The sequence below is a fragment of the Gopherus evgoodei genome, chromosome 4, assembly GCF_007399415.2.
Source record: "Gopherus evgoodei ecotype Sinaloan lineage chromosome 4, rGopEvg1_v1.p, whole genome shotgun sequence".
NCBI lineage: Eukaryota > Metazoa > Chordata > Testudines > Testudinidae > Gopherus > Gopherus evgoodei.
The window spans coordinates 120,644,307-120,656,572 of record NC_044325.1 but is presented as its reverse complement, the minus strand read 5'-3'; the positions used below and the strand labels follow the sequence as shown (position 1 = coordinate 120,656,572).

The 12,266-nt window shown below is 55.3% G+C and overlaps 1 protein-coding gene across 1 annotated transcript in view; it reads left to right on the top strand.

Annotated features, from left to right (window-relative positions):
* Positions 1-10,989: 10,989 nt before the first annotated feature.
* Positions 10,990-12,266, top strand: part of B4GALNT4 (beta-1,4-N-acetyl-galactosaminyltransferase 4) — a 133,589-nt gene continuing 132,312 nt past the window's right edge. Inside the window, 1 exon segment of the mRNA XM_030560758.1 lies at positions 10,990-11,213. Within this exon segment, the coding sequence (XP_030416618.1) occupies positions 11,063-11,213 (151 nt within the window). The 5' untranslated portion in view covers positions 10,990-11,062.

Genomic DNA, 12,266 nt, shown 5'->3' with positions numbered 1-12,266 from the left:
GCAGTGACCCCTATCCAGCTCCTCAAATATGGCACCAGCGCTGTTAGGATTTATCCTCGTCTGTATCGTGAAACAGACGATGAACGGGGAAATTTGCAAACATGTATTATTACCCGAATTCCCCAGCAGGTGGCGCCAACACTCAGCAGCTGAATGAAGGATCCTATAATCCAGCTGGGAAGAGGCTAAAAGTAAGGGAAGGTTCCCCATGTCCTTTTGAAAGCAGCTCCCCAGAGAATCCCCCTTGACTACAGAGGGGGTGGAATGGAAGAGCCAGTTCTTCTCCCAGGAGCCAGCCTTAGACCATGGACACCTAGAAGGCGCCTACTCCAACCCACTGCAGAGCAGCCACAGCCACAGCCAGGGCCGGCGCTACCATTTAGGCAGCCTAGGCAATTGCCTAGGGCACCAGAATAAATGGTGGGCGCCGTTTTGCCGGAGAGGGCGGCAGGTGGCTCCGGTGGAGCTGCCGCAGTCATGCCTGCGGACGATCGGCTGCTCGCGCGGCTCCGGTGGACCTCCCGCAGGCATCACTGCGGCAGCTCCACCGGAGCCACGGAGCACTGGATCCTCCGCAGGCACCACTGTGACAGCTCCACCGGAGCCGTGGGACCAGCGCGCGGGGCGGCGAAATTGCCATCCGCCTAGGGCGCTCAAACCTGTAGCGCCGGTCCTGGCCACAGCCACAAGAGATCAAAGACAAGCTGCTCCTAGAACCCTCCTATTCACTACTCCCCACTGGGTGTAACGCTGACCAAAGAACACAGCTCCAGGGCCCAGTATCCTGTCTGCCAGCTGGGACCACGCTCAGATGCTTCAGCAGGAGTGAACAGAACAGGGCAATCACTGAGTGATCCATCCCGTCTGCCATGCCCAGCTTCTGGCACACAGGGCCAGATTAACCTTTTGTGGGCCCGGCATCAAACATATTTGTGGGCCCCCATGAGGGCAATGGAGCATGGTGCGGGGAGGTCAGTCCCCGGAGCAAGGGGCCAGCCAGGGGCAATGGGCCTGCTCTGCCCAAAGCGAGGGCACTATTTACAGACTGGCAGTTGCCAGACACACAGTGGCCTCCCCGGCCCTGTGCTGCCAGCATGTCCCTTCCCCTCGGGGGCAGTCCCATGCCACACCACACAGCCCGCCCCCCCTGCCCAGCAACCCCCCAACTCCCTATGGCCAGAGGCCCCCCAGACCCACTATTCCCAGCACCCCCACACACACAAATGCACAGCGCTCTGCACACCACCCCTGCCCACAGCCCCACCACAACTGCCCAGCACCCCTCAGAGAACCCCCACTCCGTAGTTCCCCAACACACACAGATCTTCCCCGCCCCCCTCACAGCCCAGCACCCCTCCAGGCTCCCCACAGACCCATTTCCCCACACCCTGCCTCCCAGCCGCACTTACCGGCCTTGCTGGGAGCCAGCAGCGCACCCCTCAGGAGTAGAGCAATCAGCCAGGCCAGGATCTGCCCCAGCCAGGGTGCCTCAAGAGGCACTTACCTGGAGGGGCTCAGCCAAGTCCTCCACACTGTCCTCTCCACCCCCACCCCCACACAACTGGCTGAGACTGGCCAGGCTTCTCCGCCAGTTCCACGCAGCTCAGCTCTGGAGAGACAAGTGGGGCCTCCTGTGGGAAGTAGAGATTGGTGGGAAGTAGAGATTGCCCAGAGACGGAGGTGCACTGGGGTCTGGCCAGGTGGCTGAGAGGAGCAGGGGGTGGGGCCGGGGGCGGAGAGGAGCCCTTGGCCAGTGGCAGGCAGGCCAAGAGGAGCAAGTGGTGGGCAGGGGGAGCCAGCGGGGTCTTGGGGCTCAGTGCAAGCGGAGCAGGCTGGGGCCTCTTCTGAGCATGGGCCAGGCTCCATGGAGCCACTGGAGCCATTGTAAACCTGGCCTTCGCAACATCCCCTGGCAATGAGTTCCGCAGGTTGACACTGCATTGTCCTTTTGTTTGTTTTAAACCTGCTGCCTATTCATTTCATTGGGTGACCCCTAGTTCTTATGTCATATGAAGGAGTAAATAACACATCCCTATTCACTTTCTCTACTCTAGTCATGATTTTATAAACCTCTAGCATATCCCCCCTTCGTTGTTGGTTTTTTTAAGCTGAACAATCTTGGGCCAGGCCTACACTATAAACTTACATCAGTACAACTACATTCTTCAGAGGTATGAAAATGTGATCAGTATCTAAAGAGAACTGCACCACAGCTGACAATAAGTATTTCTCCTTGAACTAACTTCTCACACCAAACGTGTAACGCTAGCTGCAATAGTGCCAGCTGGTGGCTCTCAATAGTGTGACACTATTATTGTCAGTGGGATTTTACAGGGTATAGATCAGAGCTGGATTTGGCCTCTCAATTTTCCCCCTACTTTTTCTGTTTTTCTCTGTGCTGTCCCTTTGGTTTTTGTTCCTTTCTCTGCATTGACAGGAGGGTTGGGGATGAAGGAGCAGGGCTGGCTCCATGTGATGCTGGGTTTGTCTACTGATTGCCTCGCAAGTGCCTATCTAGAGCTGGAGCTGAAACCAGGGAAGGAAAGCAGCCAACAGGCTGAGGCTCTGGCTGTGAGCTCCAAGCAGATGCTGTTGATTACAGAATGCCAAGAGCCTGAGACTGCACAGGGCCACTTCACCCAAATTAGCAATAACAGTAATAACGACGACTGACACTTGTCCAACATCCTTCAGCCAAAGCCCATAGCACATGACAGCACAATGACAGATGAAGGCCTCCAGGATCAGTTCACCTGCCCTGAAATGCAGCCGTCCCTGGGGCAGCAGGCAGCAGCCATCCTTGGGGGCCAGGAGGGGAGGAGAATGCTGTAGCCAGGTGACGCTTTACTGATAGGCATTTCTATGGTGCTCATCACCACAGACTTCAGTGGGAGCTGTGGGTGCTCAGGCATGGATCTCTCAGGTACTGAGACCCCTAATGCCTTTGGATTGCAATGGCAGATAGGAACCTAAATATCTTTGCGGCTCTGGGCCTCAGCACCTCTGAAAAGCCAGGACCCACGTGGACTGAGCCTAACATATTGGCTTAAGCTACTAGCTCAATATCAACCTGGTAAGATTCTGGCCAAGGAAAGACTAGAACCTTTGCTTCTGCCTCTCAGCCTTTGCTTCCCCTGCAGGGGAATCTTTCCTCCTTGCAAGCATAGCTTCCGCCAGGCCCCTGGGGTCTCAGCCCCACTCTAGCTCTCAATGCAGATGGATGAGCAGTAAGACAAGTAAACTAGGCCAGGCTTTTTTTTTTACAGAAAAAGCTAAGAATCCACTCAGGCACTTGAATTTGGCCAGCTCCTGATTTTCTACCCCTGAAATCAAGAGAGAGGCTGTTAGGAAAAGCGCTGAAGTTCCTAGAAAAACTCAACAATTGTTGAGGTGAAGTCTAATTACTTGTTAGCTGGATCAGCGGAGAAGAAGCTCTGGTGGCTTAGGCTGGGGTGTTCTCCTCCCTTGAATTCCAGGTATATTGGTCACATTCTGCGTTAATGCCAGGTCCAAATGGGCGATTCATGGGAGGGACCCAAAGGGGGGCACCTGACCTCCTCATGTGACCCTGCCCCCAGCCTGGGCTCCCACACTCTCCCTGTCCCACGTTATCTGGGGAGAGGGGGCTCTGTCCTCCCGCTGCACTGGATACCGATTTCAGGCGAAAGGAAGGCAGCCCCACACCAACAGCTGCTCCAGCATGGCTGTACTGGCACTGCCTCCCAACCCCGTCTTCCAGCAGGAGATGCAGCTGCATAGAAGACCCCAGGAGATGCAGCTGCATAGAATGCCTGGGGGCAGGGCTGCAGACAGTACAGCTGTGCCAGAGTAGTGACCCCACCTTCTGCTCCTTTCACCACTGGGGTTCCCTGCTGAATGTGCCCGCCCGGCATCTGGGGAGGGGCACGTGACCCTTCTTGACCCTCTCAGGCATTGCCACAGAGATGGAGGCCTTGCTCCTAGGCTCCAGCCATAGCTTGAACGTCAACACTGCAGTTAAAACAGCCCTCGAGCCCAAGCGAGCTGGCCAGGGGGTATATAATTGCAGTGTAAATGTACCCTACCTGTCTTTGTGATCCTCCCACAGCCAGCAGGCAGACAACAGCTCAGAATCAGAGACAGCTGGGAGGCACAGAGTAAGGGGAAGAGGATCAGAGAGCAAGAGAGTTAAAGCTTGGGGCAAAAGAGACTTAAGAGGAACAGACCAAACCCAAGAGCCTGAGTACCGGGCTGCACTGTGGTCCTTTATATCAGTCCTGTAGCATACAAGGACTGGATCATGACACTCCCCAAGACAGTCTGTACCAGCCCCTCAGAGCTGCTGGCACGGGGCAGGCGGGGGCATGTTGAGAGAGGGAATGTGTGGGGTTGCAGACTGGACATAAATTAGAACCACCTCTGGGGCTGCACCAGTTTCCATGCAGAGTCAAACCAGTCTCTAGCTAGCCCAGCATCCTGGAAGGGCAAAAGGAACATCCAGCCACATTCCCCCCCTCCCCCCCCCGCGCGTCCCTGGCCTGCAGCTCGGGAGATGCCGAGAAGCTGAAAGGCTGCAGAGATGCTCTGGAAGGAGAAAAGTGTCTGCATTTTCTAGCTCAAATTGTCTAGCAATTCACTGCAGCAAAGAAAGCACAACACAGCTCTGCCTCCCTCCAATGGGATGCTCTCCAGATCCTGGTAAGTGCTTGTTTAGATCCATTGCACCTGATCAGGGAGAGTAGTGCTCCATGGTCGTTAGCTGTCCTGGACAGTGTCCAGCGGATGCTGCCACAGGCATGACTAAGAACTCTGGGCAGGGAAGCCCACAGTATCAGAGGGACAGATGGGGGCTGGGCAATGGTAAGACACAGGGTCCCAGCTGGGTCCAAGGAGCTTTCTGAATGTGAAGCAGTGAAAAAGGGAAGCTGTAGCTGAATCAGAAAATCCAGCCCTGACATCATCTGTGCCCAGGACTCCTGAGCCTGCTTTGGGGGCTAATCCTGTGAGGTGGGACAGTGCTGAGTGCCCTCGACTACCCCCGATGTCAGCGGTCGCAAAGGCCCCTGGAGCAGGTTCATAGACCCTTGCTCTGTAATCGCCCACACATCGTCTCAGGGTGCATTTTGCTCTCTTGCCTGCCTCAGGTTGGAGCTGTGTTGAGTACCTCTGCCTAGTCCTGGCTGCGCCCATCTCATCTGCCAATGAAATGTTCACCCCAAGTAGGTAACTTGGGGCGAACGTGTGGCAAATCACTCATCTCCCAGCTTTCTCCCCACAAGCACTGACACATAGATCTTTAAATGCACCAAGATCAATAGTGTGCCTTACACCATTTCATTTACAATTGTTTGATTTTTTTATACGGCCCTTTTTATGCCGTTTTAATGGTTGCTGTTGATTGATTGATTGTTGTGGTTTAACTGTTCATTGACGGTGCCGGTGTGTGTGCGTGGTGCTTTCCAAGTGCAGTTATTAATCATGATTAGTATTGTCACCTCAGCTCTGCATGCCCGACCGCCCATTCGCTGCAGCTCTCGGAATCAATTCCTCACTAGGGAGCAGCGTACCACTGATGCAAATCACGCTACATGGAGGGCCCCCAAAATACCCTCTGATTGGTTTGCCACTTAAATGACTAACCTCACAAGTCCTCCCGTTTTTGAGGCGTGCTTTGATTTTACCCTAAAACTCTGCCACCCTCGCCCTGGGTGATCTCGGGAGCTAAGAAGAGTTGGTCCAGGTCAGCACTTGGATGTGTTGGTGAGTCAGTAGGTGGCGCTCTTCCCATTGCAGTGTTACAGGGACCGCCTGAAAATCCCATGAAACTTGTTACAAAAACTGGGTCCCTGTGTCTTGGTCAAGTTCTGCCTCTGGATACTTCCACTCTGGTTCCATCAAATCCCCCCTGTCATTTCAACCAGCTGAAGGATTCTGCTTCTGTTGGGTAGCCTTGCTGGGTTTGTCAAGCATTGCTATTCCCAGCCCAAGGGTGGCTTCCTTTCAATGGTGGGCAGGCAAAGAGATCTCTGCGGTTCGTACAAATAGTAAAACGCCTGGGATGCCGCTCAGATGGGGGTGCAGTGTAGATGTGAACTCAGGCTCCAGTCTCCTCGACAGGATCACGCTCTCCTAACTCTCTGTCCTGTGACGCTTGCCTTTAGCAGGCATCTGGTTTGTTCACTTGTGGCCAGCATCTATTTTCTTCTTGCAGAGATGCTACCATTGCACAATAGGCTGAGCAGCTCCAAGATGAGCAGAGGCGTCCAGCCGAGTCCTCACTATGCCCTCTCTGTGCAAGAGGCTGGAGATGGCTTGTGCCGTGGGGGTTCTCAGGGAGCCAGCTAACACCATCCAATGGCTGTCAAAGGAACAATGCTGGGCTCCACAAATATATTTAGGTGCCCACCTCCCAATTTTAGGCTCCAATGAGATCACAAAACTCCCAGCAAACCTTGTAGATGCCTAAACTCACTTGACACCTAAGTTTCCAGGGAAAACATTCCCTAGGTGCCTAAGTTTCTGCCTCTGGGCATATGCGCTGCTGCCTCCCTCTAGGTGTCTGGGTGCCTGTCTCCTGCCTAAGTCCCAGTGTGACCCATGAACTGGGAGAAGATAGATGCTCATCTCCCTAACTTGCATGCAGGGCCCAATTCAGAGGCCACCGACTGGCCTGAACCTCATTCCAAATCTGTGCTGGAGAAGGTGGTGATGACCTTATAACTCATATCCCCGCCGGTTAGAGCATTTCCCTGGAATGTGGGGGAGCCAGGTTCAATTCTCCCCTGCCCCACCACCAGAGAGAGGATTTGAACAGGGTCCCTTGTCTCTCAGGAGGATGCACTAATCACTGAGTTATGGAATATTCTGATGTGGGCTCCCTCAGTCACCCCTGTGGAAGCTGTTCTCCTGTGTATCAGACTTAGTCACTGGGCTAGTGAGAATGCACAAATTAGTGTGTAGCATGGTGATTAGGGTACCCGAGACTTGCAAACAGAAGGGAAACCAGCTGGCTCAAAGGCCTGGAGTAGGAGAGAGAGCCTCCCACCTCTAGCCAACTATCTTTGCATCCGCTACTAAGCGCCTATTGAAATGGCCCTGATGTTCTCAGTCCAGCTTCTAGGGGACAGGTGTCCCCATAACAAAGGCTACACGTTTGCTGGCATCCTGAGGAGAGATGCCAGAGATGGAAAGCCTGTGAGGCTGGACATCCCTCTCCCTTCTGGGGTGCAGGGCTCCAGTGTGAGGTTGAGGCACAGGGGGAGGTGGAGGAAGGTACCACAGCTGCGAGTAATCAGAGAGAACGACCTTCTCCAAGGACCTCAGGCTGGCACCTCTCGCCAGTGCTTAATTCATTTGAAAGGGGAAACAAAACTCTGGAATAGGAAAATGAAGAGAAGTGGGCCTGGCCCCTGAAGTCGCTGAAGCAGCAACAAAGAAGACCTTGAACAGGTTCCAGCCCAGCCGCGTGGCCCTCAGCATGGCCCAGTTTCTCTGCCTAAAATAACGTGGAGGCTTATTGATTTCCCATCACTCCTCAGAGAAGGTTTTAATTAAAGCTTGGCTTCATGCTGAAGATACCCCAGGCCTGTCAGGAATTCACTGCTCCCCAACTCAGGATAATGCTTCCTGCCACTGATGGTGGAAGCCAGCCCTGCTTTGCTAAGAAGCACTAAATCCCTTCCACTCTGAGCCAGCACCCAGTGATGCCAGCCCAGTGATGCCTGCCAGGGACCAGAGGATGCTCTACTCTGTTTGCAAACACGCACACAAGCCTGAGATGACCAGGTTTTCTTTAGCAGAAAGATGAAGTTGATTAGGAAAGATAACAAGCCAGATCCTCAGCTGGTGTACATTGGTGGAGATCCACTGACAACAGTGCACTGTGCCTACCTGCTCCAGTTAAGGATCTGGTTGATGCTCTCTCTCAGGCAAAACCAATCCCAGTGGTTCTCCAGGCCCCAGCGAGACTTGGAACTGCTGTTCCCCATTCCACTGGGGCCTCTATGCTGTGAGCTACCCAATCTCAGAGACACATTAAAACAAGCATTCTATAGGCAGATCCATCCAGAGAGATGTGGGGGACTGTCCTCTCCACTCGCTCTCTGCTCCTAGAGAGACTCCTCTGCTGAGTGGGTTAACAACACCCAGAGACATAATAGGCTGTCCAGCGAGGTGTGGGAAATCATTACCCAGACTGCTGGAAATAATATCATGATGTTCTGAGGGAAAACAGAGTCTCTTATTTCAAAATACTTGAACTATGTAACTTGAATAGGCTAAACTGCACCTTGGCACAGGGCTTAAAATAACACCCACCAATCACTAGTCAGTCACCTGAGAAACCCAGGTGGAGCCTGCTCTGCTACACTTCCAAATCCAGACTTGTTATTAATAAAAGCTGTTTTCCCTTACACCTTTGCATCAGTGTATTACAGCCTCATGGCAGCAATGATATTATTTGACCCAGACAGGGTTCTCCTTCTAAACTCCACTGCCAGTTGCTTATAACATATCCATCTGTCTGTGAAATCTTGTCAGCCTGCATTTATTGGTGTAACCCCGAGAGGGTTCTGGGTGGGTGGCTTGTCACTAGGGCTGCCAGTTTGGCAAAGATGAGATAGTTAGGGGGTGGGGTGGGGGAACTGGCAGCAGAGAGGTGGAGAAAGTCAGAGGAGACATGGCAGGATTTTGGCAGCTTGGAGAGGGTTAAATGGAAGAGGTTTGTTCAGTCTGACTGCTATAGGGTTATGAAAGTTCCTTACAGGACAGGGTGCTGGTTATGGGGGTACCTGCCGTATTTCAAGGCTGTTTCTCGTGCTAGATTTTTTTTCTCCTAACATTTCACACTGTTGCTACTACTGAAGCAGAGTTGCTGGTAGAGACTAGGGTGGGAAATCTTAGGGAAAAGCATCTAGTGTGGAGACAAGAGCCTGGAGTGAGATCTGCTTCCTTGAAGCAGAAGGACTCTACCTTCCACAAGGAGGACTGTCACTGTGACCTGCTCTCACTGAAGGTAAGCTGCTCTCCGCCCACACCACAGAAGCATGTGGCTGGTTACTGCAAGCAGCCTGGTTTATTCTGGACCCAAGCCATGTTTTCACTCCCACAGAACTGTCTAGGGCTATAGCACTGGAGGTACTCTGTGCATGCCCGCAGTTGTTAAATCCCCACAGTGCAGTGCAAGGTAATAACCATACCATGCTGCACTTTCTAACCAGAGGAAAGCACTTTGCAGTTATTAATGAATTATGCCTCATCTCACCCTAGGAGGGAAGGTGTTATAACCTCATTGTATGGATGGGGAAAGTGAGGCCCATAGAGATTACATGATTTGCCTCAGGTCACCCAGCAAGTCTGGTCATTATAGAAACCAGAGTCCCACTCAGCTAAGCTCCTGCTGCCTTCCCCGCGAGGGGCTGCCTGAACCACAGGGCACAACAGCTGGAGGTGAATAAGACGCTGCCTGTTGCGATGAGTGGGCTGAAGACTGGATTTGGTGTTTGTCCATGGGAGGACGCAGCTAGCCCCAGGCAGCTTCGCTGTCACATCTGAGCTGCAGGAGCCGAGCCGTGCAATTCTACTGTGGCCTCAGTGTACCTATTGGGTGTCTGGGAAGTGGGCGGGCGAAGCCCGCCCACTGCTAAAGGATCCTCCCCCAGCCTAAGGGGAGGAACCACAGGGCCACAGAACCCACTGAGTGCGGGGGACAACTAATAAAAGAACAGGGACAGGAGTGAGGTCAAAGGGTCAGAAGGAGGGAACCTAACGGGGACACCGAGCAGAGAACCCCGGACAGCGCCCACTGCTCCTCGAAGGCGTCAAGGGAGCCAGTGGACGCCGCCCAGAGGAACTCCGCCCGGATGCGTGATCGGACCATGGAGCGGAAGCAAGCCCCACAGTCACCGGAGTCTCTGTCGGCCAACCTCCCCTCCCTGTGGCCTCAGTGTAACAGGGTCCGTCCCTCCTCCACCCGCCCTATTCCTCTTGGAGCATCCTTGCTGCCTTGGCAAAGCCCAGCGGAGGATCAGCTTGCATCTGTCGGGAAGGCACCATCCGGGCCGCGGGGGACGCTCTGCTGCCGCTGGTGCCTGGTTTGCAAAAGCGCAGCGGCGCCCACGAACCCAGCGAGCGCCCCTGCCAGGGGAGCCGTTCGAGGCCCTTTCGCTCTCGCCTGGCCCCGGCCTGGGCGCCGCGCCGGGGCGGGAAGGGCGCGCTCTGTCCGGGCCACCCCTCCGCCGGGGCAGTGGCGGCTCCCACCAGGCCCACTCACCAGGTGGATGTTTGCACGTTGGCGTGGAGATGAAAAGCCGCGCGCAGCCTAACCTCGATTGGGCCCCGCCTCAGGAGGCGGGCGATTGGCTGTGCCAGGGAGCGCCGAGCTCCGATTGGGCGGGGGGCGGCTGTCGCTCCACTTGCCCCAGTTCAGGCTAGGTAGCGGTGGCAGCGCGGATGCTGCTGCTGCTCCTGCTCGGCTGGCGGCGGGCTGAGGTTACGGTGCAGCTGGAGCATCCAGCGCGCCGGGGGCTGGTCTCCGGCTCGGCAGCCCCGCGGGAGCGGCGCGGTGCAGGGGAGCGGGGCAAGGGCGCTAGGCTGGAGCTGCGGGCTGCCTCCCTTCAGCGCTGAGCGGGCGGCGCGCGATGCACCGAGCGGGAGGAGGGCGCCGCCGCCGCTGCCCGGGCGCCATGTGAGCGCTCCTGCTCCCGCTCCCGCTCCATGGCGCTGCCGTGCGGGCTGGGGCAGAGCCGCACGGGTTGAGAGGCCTCGTCCTCGGCCCAGCTCCAGCCTCCCGGCGCCAAGTTGATCCGGGCGGGGAGGGAGCGCGGGGCTGCCTGGATGCCTTTGTCCCTCCGGCGGGGGGCTCGGCCGGGGAAGGGGGCGACGGGGCTGGCCGGCCGGGACCCCCGCTGCTGCCTGGTCCCGCGGGCGCTGCCCGCCCTCCGCTCGCCTGCGCCGCCCGACACGTGCCCCAGCCCCGGGGCGCTGCTCCCGCCTGGCGTCTAGCTCCTCCCGGCGGGGATGGTCCCGTGCGGAGCCCGGCGGAGGTGCCGTGCGGCCGGCCCGGGCCGGTAATGCGGCCTCCAGGATGCTGTGGTTCCCGGTGAAGAAGATCCGCAAGCAGTTCAAGCTGCTGCTGCTGCTGGTGCTGCTCACCTTGGCCGCGTGGTTCACCTACCTGCACATCAGCCTGGTGCGCCAGGGCAAGGCGCTGCGCCTGCACTTCGCCTACGGCAGAGGTAAGGGGGGGGCCCGAGCCCCTCCTGCGCTCTCGGGTGGGGATGGGACCCCCTGCCCCCTTCCACAGCCGGGCAGGGGCAGGTGAGCGCAGCCAAGTTCCTGCTCCAGGCTCTCCGGGCCTGCCGGTGCCTCCTGCGCCCCCGCCCCTCGACCCTACTTTGTGGGAGCAACCCCCTTGTAAGGCCAAAGGGAAGCGCCCCCCCCACACCCTTATGGTTTCTTTTAGGGTGGAGTTTGATCTAGCCAGGACTCCTGCTCCTACTGGGTCAGGCCACTGGTCCATCTAGCCCAGTATCCCGTCTTCTGCCAGTGCCAGGTGCCCCGGAGGGAATAAACAGAACAGGTCGCCATCAAGTGATCCATCCTCTGTCATCCAGTCCCAGCCTCTGGCAGTCAGAGGCTTAGGGCCACTCAGAGCATGGAGTTGCATCCTTGCACATACTGGCTAATAGCCATTGATGGACCTCTCCTCTACAAATATATCTAACCCCGTTGTAGTTTTGGTCTTCACAACATTCCCTGGCAAAAAGTTCCATGGGTTGACTGCAGAGTGTGAAGCAATACTTCCTTTGGTTAATTTTAAACCTGCTGCCGATTAATTTCATTGGATGATCCCTGGTTCTTGTGTTATGTGAAGGGTTAAATAATGCTTCCTTATTCTCTTTCTCCATACAGTCACGATTTTATAGACTATGTCCCCCTTAATCATCTCCTTTTCTAAGCTAAACAGTCTGTCTTTTTAATCTCTCCTCACATGGAAGCTGTTCCAGACCCTGATAATTTTTGTTGCCCTTCTCTTTTTACTTTGTCAAATTCTAATATATCTTTTGTGAGATGAGGCAACCAGAACTACATGCACTATTCAAGGTGTGGGTGTAGCATGGATTTATATAGTGGTATTATGATATTTTCTGTTTTACTATCTATCCTGATTGAGATCTTCTGAACTAATGAGCCTTTATTACATCCAAGGAGCGCGCCAAGAAGGGCTGTGGAAGAGAGGCAGCTGTGAGCCTCTGAAGCTGATGAAAGTGCCCCCATAACTGGAATAG